At 38.6% G+C, this 22062-nt stretch overlaps 1 protein-coding gene across 2 annotated transcripts in view; it reads left to right on the forward strand.

Annotated features, from left to right (window-relative positions):
• The window catches only part of CDH2 (cadherin 2), a 119901-nt gene extending 99825 nt beyond the window's left edge, over nucleotides 1-20076 (forward strand). For both annotated transcript variants that reach the window (XM_037381061.1, XM_037381062.1), the window contains exons 15-16: nucleotides 10551-10715; nucleotides 18667-20076. In XM_037381061.1, the coding sequence (XP_037236958.1) occupies nucleotides 10551-10715; nucleotides 18667-18873 (372 nt within the window). In that variant the 3' untranslated portion in view covers nucleotides 18874-20076. The remainder of the gene's footprint in view (nucleotides 1-10550; nucleotides 10716-18666) is intronic.
• The last annotated feature ends 1986 nt before the right edge of the window (nucleotides 20077-22062 follow it).

Genomic DNA, 22062 nt, shown 5'->3' on the forward strand with positions numbered 1-22062 from the left:
ATTAAGTGGTTTATGAACATGACAAAGAGTAGATTTATGCACTTTATTAGTAGTAGAAGTAAGTAGAATAATTGTGAGGGGAACAGTGCATATAACAGAGCCTAAGAAATTTTCTAGTAAAAAGCCTTGAAAAATTAAGTGCATTTCTTCCACATCCCCAGTCACAGTCATCCGGCACTTATCTGAGAAGTGTCTCCCTTCACTGGTACAGACATTTATATCTTCCCTCTGCTTGCTTGTTTGTCTGAAATTTGTGTTCTTATTTTCGCGTAATTTTCGTGGTTGCTGCATTTCCCCAAGTACTGTTCCTACTTCCTGGCTTTTCTGCATATCTTTCTTTCTAAGCAATATGCAAAGGAAACTTCCGTTTATGTAGTTTTTGAAAATTGCTTATGTTATTAAGTAAATTGAGGACAGCCCTTTGAATCTATGTATCTATTCCAGTTGTTTGTACACAGATAATTTGAGTACAAGAACTTCATCCTGTTTGTGCATCTTTTACTACACAGAAGAGTTAGAAGCTTAAAAAACATGAAGAAAACTTCGTCTTGTGAGAACTAATTTTCCAGTTCACATATTCTCCAGCTCTTGTTCACCCACAATTCTCTGGAGAATCTGTTTGGTAATTTTCATGTGGTTTTGATTTTTAGTTATTGTCCACACAACCCTCAGGACAGCCAGTAAGTTTCTCAGAGTATATATTGTTCATTGGGAAGGCACAGGTGATGCTAGAGTAGTGTCGGGAAAGGTTGTGCCACAGGTCAGAAACTTTAAGCATTGTAACAGCATATGGTGAGAGTAATATCCTTAACAGTTCAGAAATGGTGCTGAAGTCTCTCTTCTGTCCATCTTGTACTGTGCTCCTTTCCAGTGAAATCACTGTCTTTGCAAGAGGTATGGTCAGGGTAGTACAGCAGGAGGTAATGTTGTATGAATGCTGTGGAGATTAGCAGGATGTAAACCATCCATAAATGCAGCCTTTCACTAGCAGTGAATGAGCGTAGTGCAACAAAAGGGAAAACTGTCAGTGGGTGGAGTAACAGTAAAGTGATAAGAAATGTTTAATTAGGATCATTTCTTCTCACAGTGAGCAGAGGAAGCACATAGATACAGAGCGGTTTAAGGGTTTTATAGAAAATTGAATAATTTTTAGCCACAAAACCCCTGCTTGCTTTCTTAAGACAAATTTTAAGGCCACTGTTGCAAATTAATTATCTTAGCTACCAGCCACATAGTTCAGATACACTGGTCCCTTTCCTGATTCATTGAACAGTAGACCATAGTGTTTGAAGGTATAAAAGGTCTTTATACACTCCTAACAAATGTTGCAGGAAAAGAAAATAAATGCTTGTACAAAGTGTAGCAAGCTTTTAATAACCACTTCTGTAGAAAGAGGTTCAGACCACTGTGTAGGCAAAAAGTGGGTATGTTCTCCCACAGCTCCAAAGTTAGGAATTTGTGCCTGTCCAGAATGGCTGAATAGAGAGAACAAATTTTCATGTAGGCACGTAATTTTCTGTCTGCGATGGATGATGGAAATAAGTTCTGTCTTGCTTTTCCGAGAGGTGATTTTACTTTGTTTTGGTTTGACATTTTGTAAAATCTGATTTCTGCCTGTACTTGAACTAAATGATAATAGTTCCTAGGTTAATTTGTTCTTGGTTCCCTGCTTGCCCCCCTTCACCTCCGGTGCCCAGGGGAAGGAGGAAGGGATTATATTTGGTTGGGTTTTATTTGGTGTTGAGTGCATTTTATGCGAGATTTAAGAACTTGAAATGCTAAGCTTTTGATGAAATGTCCCAACAAGTTCCCTACAAGTAGTAATCTCATTTTTGCAGACTGTGGCTTAGCAAAATACTGTACAAGCAAAGCTGTGGGCAAGAGGCATTGGCCATAAAGATCTTTGCATTTTTGTCAAAGTTAAAGTAAGCGTTAAAGTGTCAAAGTATTCTAAAAAAGCATGAGACTGCCGTCAAAAATCTATTTTCAGAATGAGGCCTCATAGGATAAAACTGCCAGTGTTCTATTAAAATCAAGAAAAATTATTTCATGTCAACCTTGCATCCACAAGTCATCAGCAAATGACAGAGGAAAATGCTCTACATCCATATTAACTTTTTATGATGCACTCTCCCCAGAACCATTACTATTGATTGAACAAGCAGCTTCAGTAGAAGGCACTGCACAAGGTGACTCAGAAACACAGAACCATCCAACCCAGGATGCATCTCATGCAGCAGAATAGAAGGGAATGCTCAAAGCTTCACGGGAATCTCAGTAAAAACAGTATTTTAAAAGCTTCAAGTATTTTCATAATCTGTACCTTTTACAATTACTTACTTTTATTTATAGCAAGCAAATTACTTAGGCCTTTATAAAATCACCTGCTTTTCTGGATGAATACTTGAAGATTTACACTGTGCGGCCTCATATTTTTCTTGTTTATCCCAGATGTTTGGGTGACTTGAAGATCTGGCTGGTAGTGCTTGAAGATAAGTGATAGAACTTAGGACTCTATGCATCCTGAAGCAAACTACTTTTAGACTTGTGGTTTTTCTCTTGGACTAATGTGTGTGTTTAGGAGGGTTTATTTATTTATTTGGAAGCTATGCATTTGGGTTTCTTAGCTGTTACAACACACCCAGAAATTCCTAAAGCATGGTTGGCATGTTCCTTCCAAACACTTTGACCGTGCTATCAGAGTAATGTCTCCCACAGCAAATTTGATGAGTTCCAAATTCCAGCTAGTTCTCTGCATCATGGCAACTGTCAACAACAAGGTGGAATTCCTGCTTGGTTTTGTTTTGTTGGTTTGGATTTTTTTTTCCTCCTGTACTAGCATTTCCAAGGAATTACGATGTGAAGTCTGTCATAAAAGAGCTGTTTATTCCATCATGAAGGTCTCCTGTTAATCCTGTCAGAGGATGGCCTGCTTTGTTCACTGTGACAGACTGAATGCTTGTAAAGAAAACTGAGGTTCTTGAATGATTCATAGTCTTCCTCTAGCCTGGCTAGAGGTCACTGGTACACAGGGTCATGTGTTCTCCACAGCAGTTGAGGAAAAAAGCTTTTAATACCTTAAGCCAGAGAGGTTCTTGGGCTGCAATCAGCCTGCTCTCCACTGAAGAGCATTGTCAACACCAGGTATGTTCTGGACTTTTTTCACCCAAACTTCTGTTTCTCAGAAATGTGGGCTGAAATACTGGCTTTGAAAGCTGTACAGTACTCCTGTCATTCAGGTAAAAACATTTTTTCCTGGCATTGGGAAACATCCCTGTACTAGTAGAAGTTGGGAACAAGGAGGGAAGGAGAGGAGGTAGAGATATTCCAGATAGAAAGTCTGGGATTTTTCTTGGAATTTTGTTTAATATTTTCTAGTTTTAGCAGTTGAGCTACCTGACTTAGCAGGAGCTGGGCCGTGAGATGCTCTGAGTCAGCATCAATCCACAAAGTCAGCGGACTGGTTTGGCTGCTGGTTTGGGGAGGTGGGAAGTGTTGTGGGTTTTTTTTCTTTCGCTTTTGTTTTTGTTTTTTTTTTAATTGCATCTGAATCTTTAACCCAACAATTGGGGTAGGAGGTGGGGGATACTAGAGTTTCTATATTCTGAAATAATGTGCCTAGTTTAGGGACAAATTACTAAGCTGGTAGTGACTGTCTTTTTTATTAATGGACTGCATGATCTAGAGCTTGCAGTGTTTTAGCAGACGGGAGGTTTAGATACAGATTACAAATATTCTCCCCTGACACAATGTGCTCTCCACTTGTAACACTATTGTCAGTTCTAAATACTGAAACCTCATGTTAGCTGAGTGTTAAAGCACTTAGGGCATGTCTGCGGCATAGTTCACACACATAGCAGCTCACAGCCCATAAGCATCACTAATTCATTTTCATCGTGTATCTCCGGCCATTCGTGTGATTTACATTGAGGCCGTGGGTGCTTGACTGGGATACGTGCAGCATATGTCAGCCTGATAATGGTGATACATTTTTTTCCCTTTAATTGCTTTTGTATACATCTCATTGCACAAGATGATCCTCTCACCTCTTTTGAGCCCATTTCTTTAGTATTTTCTGAACTGTAGTGGTACTTACTCATGCAGGTTGTCCTGTTGACGCAAGTTGCTCGAGCATGTGGGTGGTATGCTCTGAAAGTCTTGCAGATCAGCTGGTTTGAACCTATATTTTAATCTAGCCCTCAGATCTTTTCAGCACAAGAGTTTCCAACACAATGATTTTACAATTATTCAAGTAGTTTTCCTCCTAAGGATTCTGTGTCTTCCTTCCTACATCAGCTTTTCTTACAAGTCTACTCAGATGGTAGTCAGTAGCTTGCTTTTTGTCATGTTTTATTACATCTTTATATAGAGAAAGAAAATAGTAGCATTTATTTTAAAGGCGATAACAGCATTAAAAAGAAATACATAATGGTTTATTTTTATGTGTGCAGGATCTAAATTCTAAACAGAAATTGCTCCTTTATAGAAAAGGTAGCTTTGTTCCAGCATTTGTATGTCATTGATAAAAACAAATTGAGTAATCCTTTGGATTTTTTGTCTGGTTTGTTGGGTTTTTTCCTTATTGTCGTAACTTCCAGTAAGCCTACATTTTAAGATTATATTGTTCTTCTGTGCTGGGTCTTGTCACAACCTCTGTTGTAAACATGACAGTGTTCCTTACCTACTTGTTGAACTTCTTCATAAATCCATTTGATTATATTTTATTTTCACCACCCTATCTGTGAGTGTTATTCATATCATTTACTCACACTTTCTAACCTTTATTTTGCATTGCTTTAACACTGGAACATGTTTTATGTTGAGGAATTTTAATGACAATGAATGAAGTAACTGTTGCTAAGATAACCCTAGAAATATACAATAGTATAATTAGAAGGTGGTTATTTTGGGGATTGTTTTGCTTACTAAGACATTAACTTCATTTTTTTTAATGAGTGACTCATGCAGTCCTCCCATGAAGAATTACTGTCATTCCTTGGTGAATCTTTATCTCATCATATGAAAAGTAACGTTTCCATAATTCCATTACAAAATTGTTTTGTGTTTTATTTTATCCTATCTAGAACCTACGCCTGTAACTGTGTTTTATCAGCAGCTGGAGTTTAACTTTCACCTTTTTGTTATTAAAAAAGATAAGCTAGCTTCTTGGTTATCTTAAAAATTATTAACTTGTAATACTCCAGATGCATCTATAATAAAAACAAATGGGAAAAGCAATATGGCAGAAAGTAATCAAAAAGTGAGTCGCAAATAAAGAGCAACTGTTAGCACAGGCATTTTAACTAGCCTCCCACCTGCAGCGTACATCTAGTCAGTTCTCTGTGCTTTGCTTTTTCTGGAGTCCCATTATTTCAGCAGACATAAGATTTAGGGCAGGTTGGAGAATTTTGCAGAACTCAGGCAATATTTTATGTGCAAATTTCTCTTAATTTTTTAGGGTGATGCTTGATGGGTTTAGAGGTAGAATGGTGAGCTATAGCAGGATTGGTTTTCACTTCCTTTTTCTTTGTTTTTAAAAGACCTTGGCAGATGGGAACATTAGCCGTATAAAATATTTCTTCCCTTGCTTCCCCATCCCATTTCTGTATTGGAGTAGACAGTAACTGCCTTTGGAACACAAAGGCAAAGCAGAACATGTGTTTTATCCATAGGTACTTCAAGTCATAGTTTGCTCTATTCTCTTAAGCCAGCAATAACGTTGGGGTTACTTTGAGGCATCATCCTGTAAAAGGGGTGAATGAAATGCAAACTTCTGCCAATGTTGCTTTACATGCACTTAGACCACTGCAGCTGATTTTGTTCAGTGAATGACGCTTGCAGTTCTCACCATCAAATTAAGTGATCTGGTGACAATTAAATTGATTATTTCTTGCATGGGGGTAGATCTGAACTTTCATTTTTCTTTGCAGAGGCTGCAGCCTTTGAAAGTAAGAAACAGGTGTAGTGTTCTTGTTGTATTAGCCATGTGTCCAGGCCTGTATTCATACATAGCCAAACCTTTTGCTCTGTACAAGGTAAAAAAACAAGTCATCCCTGAAAGTGTATTAACAGTCTCATGAATTGCCAGGAAATAAACTGAGACAACACAGAAGCCAGTTTCGTAGATTATTAATGACTATGTCAGTCAGGTTGCATGTACTAGGATGTATCACTGTTAGTGTTAGGGAAAACTTCTTAGTAGCAGAAAGCTCAATTTAGATGTAATATATTCCAGTATTTTCTGAGTTTTCCTGTTTGGAGAAGAGTCAGTCCCATCTATGCATAACAATTTATAGTTCTAGTAAGTTGTGGTTTCATGCTGTTGTTCACAGTTTCTTTATAATGTTCCAGTATGCATTCCTATAAAGCAGGTACTGTAAAAAAATTTTTGCAGACAACTTAAGTAACTCTTCTAATATGTAAACAAAACCAGAACCGCTAACCCAGAAGGGAAAAAAGTTAGCTTTATAAAACAAAAAGCTTCTGAGAAACTCTGTTTCCTAGCCTATCCCCTCATGGGTTTTTTTCAGGGATTGTTGAATCTGGTAACTGTCAGTCAGAAAGCAAGGTATTTTTTTTAAAAAAAATCTCTCCTACTGCTGTAAGTGATGACTGCTGTATGAGGAATTACTGCTCGTGTGCTGTTAAATGAATAGCTGCCTTGCACAAAAGGAAGTTGTTCAAAGGGAGGAAATTTTGAAGGCTGCATTATCTTGTTTCTCTGTAAATCAGTGATTATTGGGGAATATAAAATGGCCTTTTCTTCTATTCTGGATGTTTCTTCTATTCAAGTTGAGCTACTTGGACTGTGCTTCAAACTACTGTGTAAATGTTCCTTAAGTAGTGTTTCACTGGGTTTTGGATCCTTCTGCCTGCACATCTGGTAAGGTGGTTAATTTATAGGGCTTGGCTAGCTGGTTTTGACATTTAGCACTGTCTCTCTGGGATGTCACGTTTCCAGAATGTGAGGTGGGAGCTAGTGATGGAGTAATTCTTTGCTTAAAGCTCTCTAGAACTAAGTGAATAGCTAATGAGGTCAGTGTTTGTAATCAGCTTGGCGGGGAGGGGGTTGGTGGGGTTTTGCACGGGTTTTGTGAGATTGTTTAGTTTCACAAGATGCAGCTTCTGATAAAATGCCCTTTTAGCACATTGTGATTCTGTTTTGTTTCTTAAAACAAAAGCAAATCAAAACCTTAAGTTCTTCTGCTTCAATACAGTTGTCAGGGGGGTTTCAGCAAGAGCAAATAGATCACTGTTTGCCAGAGATGCTAACCAAGGAGACAAAAGTGCTGCTTGTTATATCAAGAGAATTTTACTGATAAAGTTGCCATTTCTTCAGCCAGTTAACTAAAAGGTAGCAGTATAGTCTTATCCAGTGATAGCAGATCCCTTTATAAACAAGGGGAAATATAAGGAATGGTTCAGCTTGTTTCACTTGGATCTCTTTCGTAGAATGGGAGGTTTCAGTTTCCCTGTTGACTGTAGACTTGGATGATCAGACTAGTCTAAATTTCTGGTTTCAAAAGGCCTGAGTTTTTGCTAGGTGCAGAATGGGAGCAAATTAACATGTTTTAGTGACCTTCCAGTAGAAAAAAACCAATACTAGATTCCTCCCTTCCATCAACAATCTAAGCTTGTCCAGAAGTTTGAGGAAAAAAACTCAAACAAGCCCTCTGTTTAGATTTGTTTAAATCCAACCTGAAGGAAGAGAAAGAGGTATTTGTTCTAAAATTGCTAGAGTTCAGGCTAAAAAACATAAATACCTCCAACAAATCGGCTACCATATGAATTAGATGTTCACAGCCTTTGCTCAAGTACATTTCTAATGCAGGGCCTAGTCCTCTTCCTCGTTAGGCCCTCACCTGATTGTAATTATGAACAGGTTATATGCAAAAAGATTGGAGCAAAGACAAGACATTGTTGACTTGTGGTCCTGAAATTAGGAGTAAAAATAGTGACCCAGAATGTTGCTCAAAGCTGTCTGTCCCAACCTACCTCAGCATATCTTCCTCTCTCTGATGTGCCAGTTTTCCATTTAGCTGTCACGTAGGCAGTTAACTATCTTAACAAACCCTGCTTGAGACTAACTTTTAAGAGTCTGTTCAGGAGCTTTAGTAATACATGAAAAGTTTTCCCATTTTTCTAGCTGTGAATGCAGTATTGAGTGAAGAGATGGAATTTCAAGAGCCCTAAAAAGCTTACGCCCTGGCTCTTGAAAACATTTTTCGTTCTTCTCTGCAATAATTGGGTAGAGTTGACTTTAGACAGAATGTTGAAACAGCTTGAGTCGTTGCATGATGCTGTGTTTGTATGGCACAAAGCCAGTTTGGGGAGGTGGTGGATGACTTGCCATACCTGACCGATGTACAGTTAGTATTGATTTTAATGATACAAGAGGTTTGAGAGTCTGTGGTAATAAGGACAATGGATCTTCTCTTCCTGTCCAGACACTAATAGACCTGCAAAATAATTTCCTCTGGTAGAAGACTACATGGCAGTGTCATAAGTTACCCTAGAAAAGAAAACCGAAGTGGGAGTCCATGTAACAACACATTCTGATGTTGCCTTGTGGCTGGCAGTATTTGCTGTCTTTTTTGCTGTAGAGCCTGGAGATGTCTCAAAGTATACATACACACAAGAGGATGCCCTTAGATGTGAAGATGCTAGACTGACTTGATTCATGTTGCATTTCTGTATGACCTCTAATCAGCAAAAAAATTGTATGGTTATGTGAGTGGCTGAAAAAAGGTTTTACCTTTTATAAAACAGAAATAACCAGAGAGGCTCTCCTGGTTTTAATACATGGTTATTTAACCATATGTGTTTGAATTCCTCCATAATGAAATGCTTAGTGTTAAAAAACTTAGTATTTTTCATTTCCCCCTGTTGCTGTTTTCTACCTTGATCTTTTGGGTGGATATGAAAAGTACTCGTGTTACATATTTATAAATGCTAAAAAGTACATTCTTCTCTGTTTGATAGGATTTTCTGATAGTATATCTCTAAACTGCTTTGATTTATTTAATGTAATAAAAAGGGAAAGGATAAAAAGTTCTCTTCTGTTTACTTTTCTCATGCTTCATGGAGATCGCTTATTATTCTGTTTGGTACATGAAGAACCGAAGGGTAGAAGTTACAGCTCAGCCCCAAGGAACTTGTAATCTAATTAAAGCATATGAAACTGCATTCTCAGATCTCAGTGGAGCTGTTCCACCTTTTTTGACTATATATTTGTATGCAGTCAGCTGAGGACCTGAGTGACGAATTAGAAGGTGTAGTGGATTTGATAGTTGGTTACAATTCTCCCAAAAGACTACCTTCACTGCTGTCAACAGACCTCTCTTCCTGGTGAAAAGTGTGGGTTTGGGGTCACAGTAGGTCATACTCTCAAAAAGGACCTACATCCCATTAGATGACAGCAGAAATAAATGCTTGCATCCCTTCCTTTAGGAGTCAGTAAGGAACAAATGAAAATGTAATTGTCTGCACAGATGACTTCCAGCAAGTTGAGATTATAAATAAGATTTTTCCCGAAACAACACTGTTGAAAAATAGAGATTGATGATAAAGGAGCTTATTTAGGATGCTTCTTTAACTGCTTGGACTATTTGTGGAGTGGGGTATCTGGCATACAGTAGAGTTGGCACGAGCCCCAGTTCGTGAATGGCTTTAGTTTAAGCCTTTAAACCCAGTTCTTTGTTCTGCATTTTTACCAGTGCCTTGTGCAAAGGCATCCTAGAGCACGACTACCTTCTAGACATGACAAGAGTGAGGTGAATGACAATGCTGAAATGCATCACACTGTGCAAATAGTTTTCAGGCCTATCTATCTTAAATGCATAAACATTCATCTAATTACAATTTTTATATACATACATACTGCTTATTAGAATTCATAGTGCTATGCTAGCTTCAGCAGCCTGCCAGAGTTTGGAACTGCAGCATCAAGTACTTAATGAACAGATCCACAAGTAATCTCTAGAAAGTGCTTAGAATTAAGGCCAAATCTGAGGAGCTTTGTACTTCTTATGACATTTTTTCCCCTTTGGCTTTCATATTATATAGAAGCCACATGAAATCAGCAAGGAGTCTTAAATTCATTCTTTGAAGGTATTATAAAATGCTGCAGAGCAGTGCATTTGCCTCTTTCTCAGAGTAAGAATGCCTGGCATTTATTTGCTTAGAAAAATAAGAGTTGGATTTGGCATCTTTGCTCTATGCAGTAAATCATCATTACTAGGCAAAGTGTTTAGTCTCTTAATAGTACTACTCAAATCCTTGCTTCTCAATGGAAAACTTATGAGAAGCTTTACAAATCTGATGGAATAGAATCAAAACGGTAGATTCAGGGAGTGTAAATCAAATAACGTCCTGTTGGTATGCAAATAACAAAGTTATTGACTTATTCTCAGTAAGCATTACAGTAGTAAAAATAGGACTTCTGGTGAAATGATACTTTGCATTTTCTCTTTTTTTCCTCCTCATCTTTCCCCCTGACAGATATTGTTTGAAATTCTGCTAACGTACTGTCTTTGTTTCATATTTTGCAGGATTATGATTTGAGCCAGCTCCAGCAGCCTGACACTGTGGAGCCAGATGCCATCAAACCTGTTGGAATCAGACGTCTTGATGAAAGGCCAATCCATGCAGAACCTCAGTATCCAGTCAGATCAGCTGCTCCTCATCCTGGGGACATTGGAGACTTCATTAATGAGGTAAAGGAGAGAAAAAGAGTTTCCTCCTAAGATCTGATAAGCATTTATGTTTTCTTTATTGTACTCTGCATGAAGAGCTGTTCTGTTTGAACTTAATAACTTTTAGAAACTTACTTAGACAATATTGTCTTGCTAGATAGAAGTAAATATGTTCTTTTAAAGTGCAGACAAATTTAATTAACTCATTCAAACAGAAAGGGAAGTTATATCAATTAACTTCTGTATGTTTGTATTAATTCCATCCATAATATGTTATCTATCAGCTGCAACCACATTATCTCGAAGCAGGTTTATTCTATAGATTCTAAGTAATAAATAGACCAACAAAATTGTAGTTTAGCCTAAATTAATTTATTAATTCACAGTAATTTAATAATGGAAGAAATTAATTTTCATTTTTCTCATACATTACCCTTTGAATCCTGATAATAGTGGAAATTGAGTACCTTCAATAAGACCAGAAGAATTGCATCAAATACGATTAGTGAGCAGGGCAGCTAAATTAAATGTTACGTAAGTGGGTTTAATACTTGTCATAGAGCTTTAAAAGTCTTTGCATTCTCTTTGATTCTTCGATTTAATAAAGATAAATGTAAGTAAGATTCAGACTATACCAAGTTACTCACAGTTCTGAAAAAAATGCTCCTACAAATATTTCTTTCATTATTCCTATCACTGGTCAGTCTTAAATCGTTGGGTTTGTGGTACTTAAGATAGAATGTGTTTCTTGTGCTTGCTTATTATAGGTAAACAAATGCTAACCCAGAAGTTACCACTTAAACTATGTTCTGTAGATGAATAGTAGTAAATTATTTTCTCGTATCTTCCTTGGCAACTAGAGCTAGAGAAGTATTGCAGAGCATTGCAGAACTGTTCTTGCAAACGTATTTATTCTTGTTTGCTTTAAAGAACAGTCAGGCTAATATACTAAAGTCTTCTGTGCTGGTAAGCTGCAAAAAATTGAGTTTGCTCCTTTTAAGGTATACAGCAATACAATTTTTTAAAAAATCTATGGGAGATGACTGGCAGGAAACATGCATAAGACATTGTATTTTAAGAGGCTTCAGGTTCAGGGAAGATCTGTATCAGAAAGAGCTGTCTCAACAAAGGATTTTTGTGTGCCTTGTGCTTCTAAATATTACAATTATAATGAGCTTCTGGAAGCAGCAGAGACAGGGGTGCACACAGGAACTTCCTTATGCTTCCTCATCTTCTTCCAAACAATCAAAGTTTCCCATCCTATTCTCATGCAGCTGTGACCAGACACTACCCACCTAGCAGGCAGTTGGGAAGAACCCGTAATCCTCAATACCCTGATTTTTCTTGTCCTCAAAGCAGCTATCAAGCTCTCACAGAGCCAAGACAAACAATCAGTGTGATTCTGGAAAGCCAAAAAGAGGCCAGAGTTTGTCCAGCCTTCTACAGTTTTTACATTACTTAGCAAGCTGTTCTTGCAATACTGTTTTTCAGTAGGTTAATACTCTTTTATAGTGTCAATGTGTACACGTGGAGCTGTAGAACCAGTACATGCTGTCTTGATTTAACCCAATATGTTTGTATTGCAGCATGGACAAGCATAAAGTGATTTTCTTACTGCTGTCTATTGTGTTAGATCAGTATCTCCCTTCATGCTTCCCCTTGCTGTCAACCAAAAGAGAAAGCTACTCCTAGTTATTCTTACACAGTAAAATAATGTCAATAATGTCATTGCCTCTAAAATAAACCTTGGAAATATATATGAAATTATAGAAAACATGGCAATTTTCTTGTCTGCAAGTTAGCTCAAAATTAATTATAATTGAAAGGAACTGTATGAGGTAGTTTCTGTGTTTCAAGCATTATATATTTAGCTTCTTTTTTTCATAAGGTATTTCTTTCTTAGGATTTCACAGCAATGTATCATTTTATTATGGGGCATTCCACCTAACCATCCTTCTAGCATACGGTAGCCACCCAAAGGTTGTTCATGCTCTTGTCTGTTTTGTCAGAAGTCTGAGCAAAACGGAGATTTTATTTCTGCAGAACAGTTTCATTTTAATTTGTATTTTATGTTAAAATTTCCCATGGCAAATGTGATTCTAAAAAGTCTATTGAGTGAAAAAAAAATAATCAGTCTTTCACAGTAGTACTCACTATTAGAGTTAAATTTCAAAATTATCTGCGTCTATAGAGCGTAAACATTTAGGCCACGCAGGTTTCCCGACTTTCTTCAGAGAATTCCACGTGCAGTCCTGGCAAGATTATACCCAAACAAATTGGTCTCTCAGTTTTACTTTTGGAGTAAATGGAAGTAATATCTTGAATAAAACCCATACCAGACATTTCTTAGGGGAGTTAATATAGAAGATATGCTGAGCTGTGAAAACAACACAGCAAGGTAAGAAAGGGCAAAGCTCATATCCCTCTGCATCCAGCTTCAACGTTATTATGTGTAACTTTCCCGTGGGTAGCCCTAATCCAAACCTCCTGGAAAACTAGCCAAGTCGCTAGCTGAGTAGGAAGAAGGCTGTCTTTTAGTTATCAGTACCTCGGTAGCAAAGTCTGCATTATCCCATTGGCTTGAAAAGATGCAACACTTTTGGAGATCAGTCTGGTCTTCTGGAGGACTTGGCCCTATTTCTAGAGATGCTGAATAGCATGATCCTTTGGGATGCTGGCCCCTGTGCAGGGATTAATTTAGTCTGTTGAATGCTTACCAGCACGTCGGACACACAGCTAGTGTTCAGATTAGCCTCTGAATTACTTAAACTTTTGAAAAAAAAAGAACTACAGGTCACTGATTTCAGATATTGGAGGATTTAGCTACCATTGCCAAGTAAGCATGGGGTGTTTTTTTCTTCCTTTATTACAGAGACGTAGAAACAGAAAGTAAAAATGACCTAGTGGGTCATTTTGTTTCTTTCCTTTTGGCAGGACTGTTTTTTCTGGTATATTATTTTCTAGCTGTCATCCTTTGTATTAAATCTACTTAACTCAATGAGACATATATGAGTATTTTGCAATGTTCAAATGACTTCTAAATTGAAAAACAGGTTACAAGTACGATAAAAACTTCAAGTACCTTTACAACACTTACAAAGTTAAGATAACATACAGAGCTATGAACTTTTTAAAATAAGAAGGTTCCAGAGGTGCGTTACAATCAAAATATGTTTTGCAGGCATAAGCTAAATGACCTCGGGGACTTTCTTGTTTTGTCTGTTTCAATGGATAGATGAATCTCTAATTTAAGGGGGGAAGGGAAAAAACTCCTTTTCTTCCAGTCCAGTGTACAAACAAGTCAGTGAAATAAGTCATGTGTTATTAAGAATCCTCTGTAGACCTTGTTTTCCATTTTGAGCCTTTTAAAACATAACTGCAGAGTGTGGAGCATAATTAACACTTAGAATAGTTACGATTTGCAAGACAGTCTAAATTAGGCCTGTTTGAAGTAACTTAGTTAATCCTGTTTTCAAGAACCACCTATGCTTTCCCTGGAAATCTTAAACAAATCATATTGTGGTGGAGAGTTTGTGGCTAAGAATATATTTCTAATCAATAGAGGACATAGCCTGAGGTAAACTAAATTTAAATTACAAACTAAAGGTCTCATCCCATGAGGACATGGAGGACCCTCAGTTCATTCCTAGTTAATGGTTATTGATACAGTGCATCTCAAGGCAGAATAGTCTCTTGATGTCTTCTGTTTTCTCTTGTCAAGTAAAAAACTGGTTCCAGATTAAACCAATTTTTTATATTTCCCTATAGGGCTCAGTTCTTCCTTTCCTTCTCATCAAAAGTCTGCCAAATTTGATATAGTAGGATTCATGAAAATAAAAGCATCAGATTTTGTAATGTTTCATGTTAGTTCAAGATTGAGGGTTTTGCTTTCCCTTAATTGGAGACCAATTGAGAATGCTGCACATACTAGGGAAAGTATAACAAGGTTACCACTGTTCCTCAGTCACAGAATTAGAGAACGGTCAGGGTTGAAAGGGACCTCTGGAGATTATCTAGTCCAACCCCCTGCTAAAGCAGGTTGCACAGAGTCCTGTCCAGGCGGGCTTTGAGTATCTCCAGAGAAGGAGACTCCACAATTTCCCTGGGCAGCCTGTTCCAGTGCTTTGTCACCCTCAAAGTAAAGAAGTTCTTCCTCATATTCAGGGTGGAACATCTTATGTTTCAGTTTCTTCCCATTGCCCCATGTCCTCTCGCTGGGCACCACTGAAAACAGCCTGGCCCCATCTTCCTGACATTTGCCCTTTGAGATACTTGTAGACTTCGATGAGATCTTCTCTCAGCCTTCTCCAGGCTAAACAGCCCCAGCTCTCTCAGCCTTTCCTCATAAGGGAGATGCTCCAGTCTCCTAATCATCTTCATAGCCCTCCACTGGACACTCTCCAGTAGTTCCTTTTCTTTCCTGAACTGGGGAGCCCAGCACCGGACACAGCACTGCATATGCAGCCTCACCAGGGCAGAGCAGAGGGGGAGGACAACCTCCCTCCACCTGCTGGCCACGCTTCTCCTGATGCACCCCAGGATCCCATTGGCCCTCTTGGCCACCAGGGCACACTGCTGGCTCATGGCCAGCGTGCTGTCCACCAGGACTCCCAGGTCCTTCTCCACAGAGCTGCCTCCCAGCAGGTCACCCCCAGCCTGTACTGGTGCATGGGGTTGTTCCTCCCCAGGTGCAGGACCTCACACTTGCCTTTGTGGAGTTTCATGAGGTTCCTCTCTGCCCAACTCTCCAGCCTGTCCAGGCCTCGCTGAATGGCAGCGCAGCCTCCTGGGGTATCAGCTACTCGCCAGTACAGTGCCAGTCAAGGCACTGTATTTTCTCTTCTTCTGCCCCTTATCTCCTCCTGAGCTGCCACAATATACATAAAAAAGGAAGAGGAAAAAAGTGAAATTGCTACTTCGGTCTGTCCTGGGTCTCAAGCTGGCCTTTGTGTTGCGATGGCTCTTCTACGACTGCTTGTTGTACATTGGTGATACAGCAAGTGCAAGGAAATATGACTTAGTTCACCAGCTCCCAGCAGGATCACCTGGTCTGCATGCCCCAGCAATTCTGTTATTGAATAAGGTTCTCTGTCTAGTAAAAACATTCAGTTTTCAGATCAGGAAACTGTAAACCAAATAACTCATAACAACCCTTCTGATATTCTTGCACACATCTGGGAAAAACTTGAGAGATCTCTTCAGAAGCAGTTGACAATACCGTGGCAGCAAGATCAGGGGAAACAGTTCTTGGCAGCCACTTGTTGCCTTTTCATGTGTGGCAGTAGCAGGTTGTGATACCACCCGCTGAAAGGGATGACATAATAATCAGAAAAGGTAGCAATACTGAAACCAAAGGGAGCTTCGTTAGCCAATTTCACTGCCAAAGTCGACATCCAGTAACTCCAGCTTCAGACATGTTGTAGAACCCAACAGCAAAGTGGAGCAGTGCACTTGGTAGATTCAGAGGATATGCTTAGCAGAGGGAAAGTGAAAAAATTCTAGTATTTCTTTGTCATTTTAGTATGTAATTTGGCACACAAATAGAGCAGAACACTTGGTTGTCATTTGAGGAGTTAAGAGACTAAGTTCAGTCATTATACTGTGAAGCTGAGGAATTTTTAACCGGAAGGTAGGTGCAAATGTCAGTGTAACTTGGGCTGTGCAGTTGAATCAATACCTTCATAACATGGCCCGTAGCTATGTTCTCTGAATGAAATGGATTACACAGTAAGCACAACCTTTGTAACAGTGAATTTGTTAGTGAGATGCTATCTTGTAAGTCAGTAGCTCAAAACCAGTTTTCTTTTTAAATGTTATCATGATACCAGCAGCAAATTGAAAAAAATAAAACTTCCCCTTTGGAAAAAAAAGATAGAAAGAGGCTGCCTGCCACCTTGCTGTGGATAGCTGATAGGTATCAGAATTTCTGCAGTGATGTAGGAAAATGTTTTGTTCACTGATTTTTAATAAATTAGTATCCCATGTTTTGCTGGCTGTTACTAGGCAGAATTGCAGGGAAATAGCATTTCTTCCCCAGGCTGGCTTTCTAGATGACTTTTACATCCTGTTACCTGGGATTCATACCTCAGCACTCCTTAAGCTCAAGTGGTATTTATTCTCCTTCCTTGTCACCTCTGTTCAAAAAGCATGGGTGTCTGTCACCCCAAGCAGGCTTAAGGGAAGATGTCAGTTACTGGCCAAGAACTCAAGTTATATTTCTGCTTCAGCAGCAGAAATTGAGAGAAAGCCTTAGAACAATTTCTAGGTTTGAAGCTGGATAAGGGAAGTCTTGTAACACTTGCTGTTGTCTTTTTGGAATCTCAGATCTTTTGTGCTTATTATGGTCATCAGGATGGAAAATGGTAAAGAGAAAGATAACAAGCATCACCAATTATTCTTACCAGATAATTCAAAATTGCACTTTTAATGCAGGCTATTAATAACCTGCTTGATGATGATGTACTACACGAAACAATCATTTAAGTCCAAAATGTGTTCTTGATTAGAGATCATTGGTTTGGTAAGTACAGTTTGCACACATTGATCATTTTAGATAGGTAGTAAAGACCCAGGATTCTCTTCTACCTTATCAATACCATATGCTTTAATTCGTGAGTTTAGCTATATACGTATTTCTAGAAGAAAAATTGACATCTGTTTGCATTGTGTCACTTTTAGACTTAACACAATGGAGAGTAAAAAACCAGAATATGTTAAATAATTTGAAGGAAGCACACTCAATTCTCCAAATAATTGGCAGTATAATAAAGCCATTCTTTAAATAAATAAACATTAAAAATAAAATCAGCACAAATAGCACTGGTTAAAATTATTAGTGAGCAATTTAGAATCTTAGCTCAGCCTTATAGAATTCTGGAAGATATATTATCCCTTGTCAGTGGCTGCCAAAGTAGATCCTATTCGAAGTGGAAGCTCTTGAAAAAGCATTGCTAATCCCGCAAAGTTGAAAAATCCAAAGCACAAGAGGGCTTTTTAACTTCAGGCTTCAGCCTCTTATATTCAACTTGTAAATCTTCCCAGGATAAGCACAGAGCAATTGTCTTGTATTCTAAAATTTAACTTACTTCTTTAGGTTTGGACCTGTGTGAGGAAACAAGGAGAGAAGAGACTTTTCTCTGGAAGAAATGTGGTTCTCTCCCTACTTTCAATTTGTGTTGGTTTTAGCATGGATTATTCAGCTCTAGAGAGCAGAAATTTAAAATTGCTGGAGAAACACAACATTTTCAAATGGTGTGTTCTTAACTTGGATCCTTTGAAATGAAGAAACAAAATGGTTATAATCTTGTATTTAGCTTTGATGTCATTGTGTGTGTTTTTCTGAAGAGCAAGTGGAATCTTATGGGTGGTTATAGCAAGGCACATAAGACTTAAGCCAACATATTGTATCTTTTTCTCACTAGCAGCCTACAGAGAGAGGTACATGAATTTTACAGGACTAACTAAATATGGGTTTTGGCACATGCAGATGGACTGCAGGGCAGCGATGTCAGTGGATATGTTAATGGCCACGTGAGATGGCTGTTAAAGTGAATCTTTGCAAACATGCCTATTTCTCCTGCCCCATCTGTCTGTTTAGCCAGTCCCATATTGCTCATGCCGCAAGTTGTGAGCTGTGTGGCTCTGAAACTGTGTATTTATTAGCATCGGTCCTCGTGCCGTGCTGTTCTCTTGAGGTTTTGTTAGAGCTCTGTTTGCAAGTACATTCAAAATGTCCAGTGCTGTAATGCTGGAAATGTGACCATTCTGAGAGGCATTTGTGGGTATGTCTTACTGTGAAATAAGTTCTTGCCGGAGTTACATAAATACAGATCTCGTTTTGAATTGAAACGCAGAAGAACTTGGTTTTCTCAAGTGGTGATTAATAGATAACTGCACTGTGATATTCCAGTTATGTTTTGTCTTTCTTTCAGATACAGAACTATCTTTTTTCCCCTCCCTCTCCTTCTTGCAGGGACTTAAAGCAGCTGACAATGACCCTACAGCCCCACCATACGACTCCCTCTTAGTCTTTGACTATGAAGGAAGCGGCTCCACTGCTGGATCCTTGAGCTCTCTTAACTCCTCAAGTAGTGGTGGTGAGCAAGACTATGACTACCTAAATGACTGGGGCCCACGTTTCAAGAAACTTGCCGATATGTACGGTGGAGGTGATGACTGAACTTCAACGTGAACTTTGGTTTTGGACAAGTACAAACATTTCAACTGATATTCCCCAAAAGCATACAGAAGCTAGGCTTTAACTTTGTAGTCTACTAGCACAAGTGCTTGCTGAAGGCTTTGGCTTAGGCTGCAAACCAATTTGGGCTCCGTGGAATATCAGTGATCCAATGCTGTTTGGAGAAAAATAGTGAGCTCAGTTACACTTGAATTTTACAGTACAGAAGCACTGGGATTTTATGTGCCTTTTTGTACCTTTTTCAGATCGGAATTAGTTTTATGTTTAAGGCTTTAATGGTACTGATTTATGAAATTATGCATTGAAGAGACGAAATATGTTGGGGTGGGGAGGAGTAAGGTGAAACACAATATGCTTCAACATGCTTTTGTTACATCACATTGCTTTTATTAAAATAAGGAAATTAAAAATAAACAAAAAAAAATCCTCGTGGAACAATTTTATTATCTGGGAGAGAAGACCATGAGGTGGAAAAATGTACATTACTTCTAGTTTTAGATGTTAGGGGATTTTTTTCACTAAAATTCTAAAACTTATGCAGCTGGTTGCAAATAAAGGGAGTTTTCATATCACCAGTTTGTAGCAGAATTGATTTTTTTTTTCTTATGCTAGAATGTTAGACACATTTTGGTCTTAATCCATGTACACTTTTTTTCTTCTTTTTTAATTTCTAGTATTTTTTTCCCACTTCACTGTAAAAAATGGTATGTGTACATAATGTTTTATTGGCATAGTCTGTGGAGAAGTGCAGAAACTTCAGAACACGTGTATGTATTATTTGGACTATGGATTCAGGTTTTTGCATGTTTATATCTTTTGTTATGGATAAAGTATTTACAAAACAGGTTGCAAACAAGTGACATTGATTCAATTGTTGAACTGTAGTTAGAGTACTCAGTATTTTTTTTATTTTTATTTTTATTATTTTTTTTGTTTGGGGAGGGAGAAAAGTTCTTAGCACAAAAGTTTTACATAATTTGTACCAAAAAAAAGGGGGGGAGGGGAGTTGGCCTGATACTGGTGGCACGAGTAAATATACAGTATGTTTTGGGGGCGGGGAGGGAAGGGGGAAGGAGCTTTCAAACTGGAGAGACTTCTGAGAACAGCTTTGCCTCTGTATTGTGTACCAGAATATGAATGATACACCTCTGACCCCAACGTTCTGAATAAAATGCTAATTTTGGATCTGGTGCTTGGTTTGGCTTTTTTTCTCCTACCTGGGCAGCCCTGACTATAGTAAATAAGAAGTACAGGAAGTACGTTTGAGCTTGTGAAAGTTATGTGGACTTCTTTAGCATTCCGTATGGCTGGACTGCGTATAGAAGAAAGGTTGGCACAAAGTTGGAAGGCAAGTTCCCAGGTAAAAGCAGAATGATTGGTGCCATTTCTGGGAATTCAGAATTTTCAGAATTCACATTGATGACTAGCTCTTTGGTTTAATGTACATTATCTAAATAACAGAGCTTGCATCATTTTTGGCTCATTTCTAGACTGACAGTTTAATGATTGTGTGATTATGCTGCAAGTTGCATAAATAGCATAAATTGCAGATCGTGGCAGTCATCTGCCACCTGGACTTTCTTACGCTGAAGTAAAGACAAGCCCCTGCTAAGTTCAGTGTGCATCAAGTCATGTCCTTCAAGGAGATGCTTACGGTCATGGAGCTTTATCAAAACATCCCATTAGATTAGTCAGTACTAAACATGTTTCTATCCTGTCGCAATGGTTTAGTTGCAAACAAAGCCAACAGTAGGTGCAGCGGTTCTGCCTTCTTTCACTTGCAACAATCTGTTCAGGTTCACTGTCTACATTTACACTCATTACGGACCTAACTGTGAACAGTGTGAAGCTCAAACTCAGCAGAAACGCTGCAGTTCCGCAGTCTGTTGAGAGAATTGGAGCAGCGGGCGGGCTCTGGGACTGGCGGGACAGCCTTCTGTGCTAAGAAGGCTGGGTGAGCAGGGCGTTGGTCTGTGGGTGATGCTCTTCAGCGTGGTGCCGCATCAGTGCTTCCTCAGCACTTGAAACTGTGATTTGCATAATTTGACTGTGACTTCCAGAGGTAAACCCTGAAACCTGAGCTGGGGGGCATTAAGCACTGCGCGTGAGTTATCTCCTCTTTACTGCACTTGTCATGGGCATGTCTCCTTTCTTCCTCTTGTGCCCGATGAAAGTTGAGAGGTAGCAATCCTCTCAGATTGGGGTGTAGCATTTCAGCATCTGGATATCTGGCTATTATTTATCTTGTGCATTCGTAATTATAGCTTGATGCTGTAACAAAGCCTTGATTTTTCAGTAATGTGTCAAAAAGATCAATGACCTTCTTTAAGCTATTTCCATATTCAATTAGCAGTGTCTGGAAAAAAGATAGAGAGCAGGACATAATGAAAATCTGGCTGTGTGTAGTTAAGTAAGGAAAACTTAAAAGGGCAGGATTTAAACTGTAAATGCATGTTAAATAGGCAAAAGGCTACTTTTAGCACATTGATTTCCCTTCCTCTGTTAGTTATGAAAAAAATATTTTAAGCATAATAATTCTATTATTGTTACTTGGAACCAAAAACTGGAAATGCTAGATGAATTTTATTTAATTGACATTTAATGTTAAAAGATACAGGGAGGAAAGATCTGTGAAAGATTTCCAGTTTTGTCTAGTGCTTTTTTTTTTTTTTTTTTTTTTTTTTTTTGGTAGAATGGAGTAGAGCTCCTCTTTCATGAGCACTCCGCTCTTTCGCACAGCAACGGGAGCTTTATCTTCATCAAGCAAATATTCCAGCTCTATCTACAGCTGCTTTAAAATTGTAGCAATGGTTCTAAAGCCTAGTGTTAGGTCAGCATTAGGTCTATTGAACAGAGCAAAGGGTAAATCAGTTTTATGCATCTCAAATGCTTTTCCAAGAAAAAAAGGTTTTTTAACTGATCATCTTTCATCAAGTGTCAGGTTGGGTTTTAGTGTAGAAATGTGCAACCAGGTTTTGTACCCATGATGCATAAATCCCCATCAGAGGACTGCATGAAGAGGAAGAGGATGGTTGAACTTTAGATCCTACAGTTGTCTTGGGAAATTCTGGCAGCCTGTATTGGAAATGGGATTTGGCAGTGGTATATATCTATGTCTTGTAGACGCTGTATCCAGGGGAAGTTACTTACAAGAAGTAAGACCTTAGGAAC

This window comes from Falco rusticolus, chromosome 3 (assembly GCF_015220075.1).
Source record: "Falco rusticolus isolate bFalRus1 chromosome 3, bFalRus1.pri, whole genome shotgun sequence".
Taxonomy (NCBI): domain Eukaryota; kingdom Metazoa; phylum Chordata; class Aves; order Falconiformes; family Falconidae; genus Falco; species Falco rusticolus.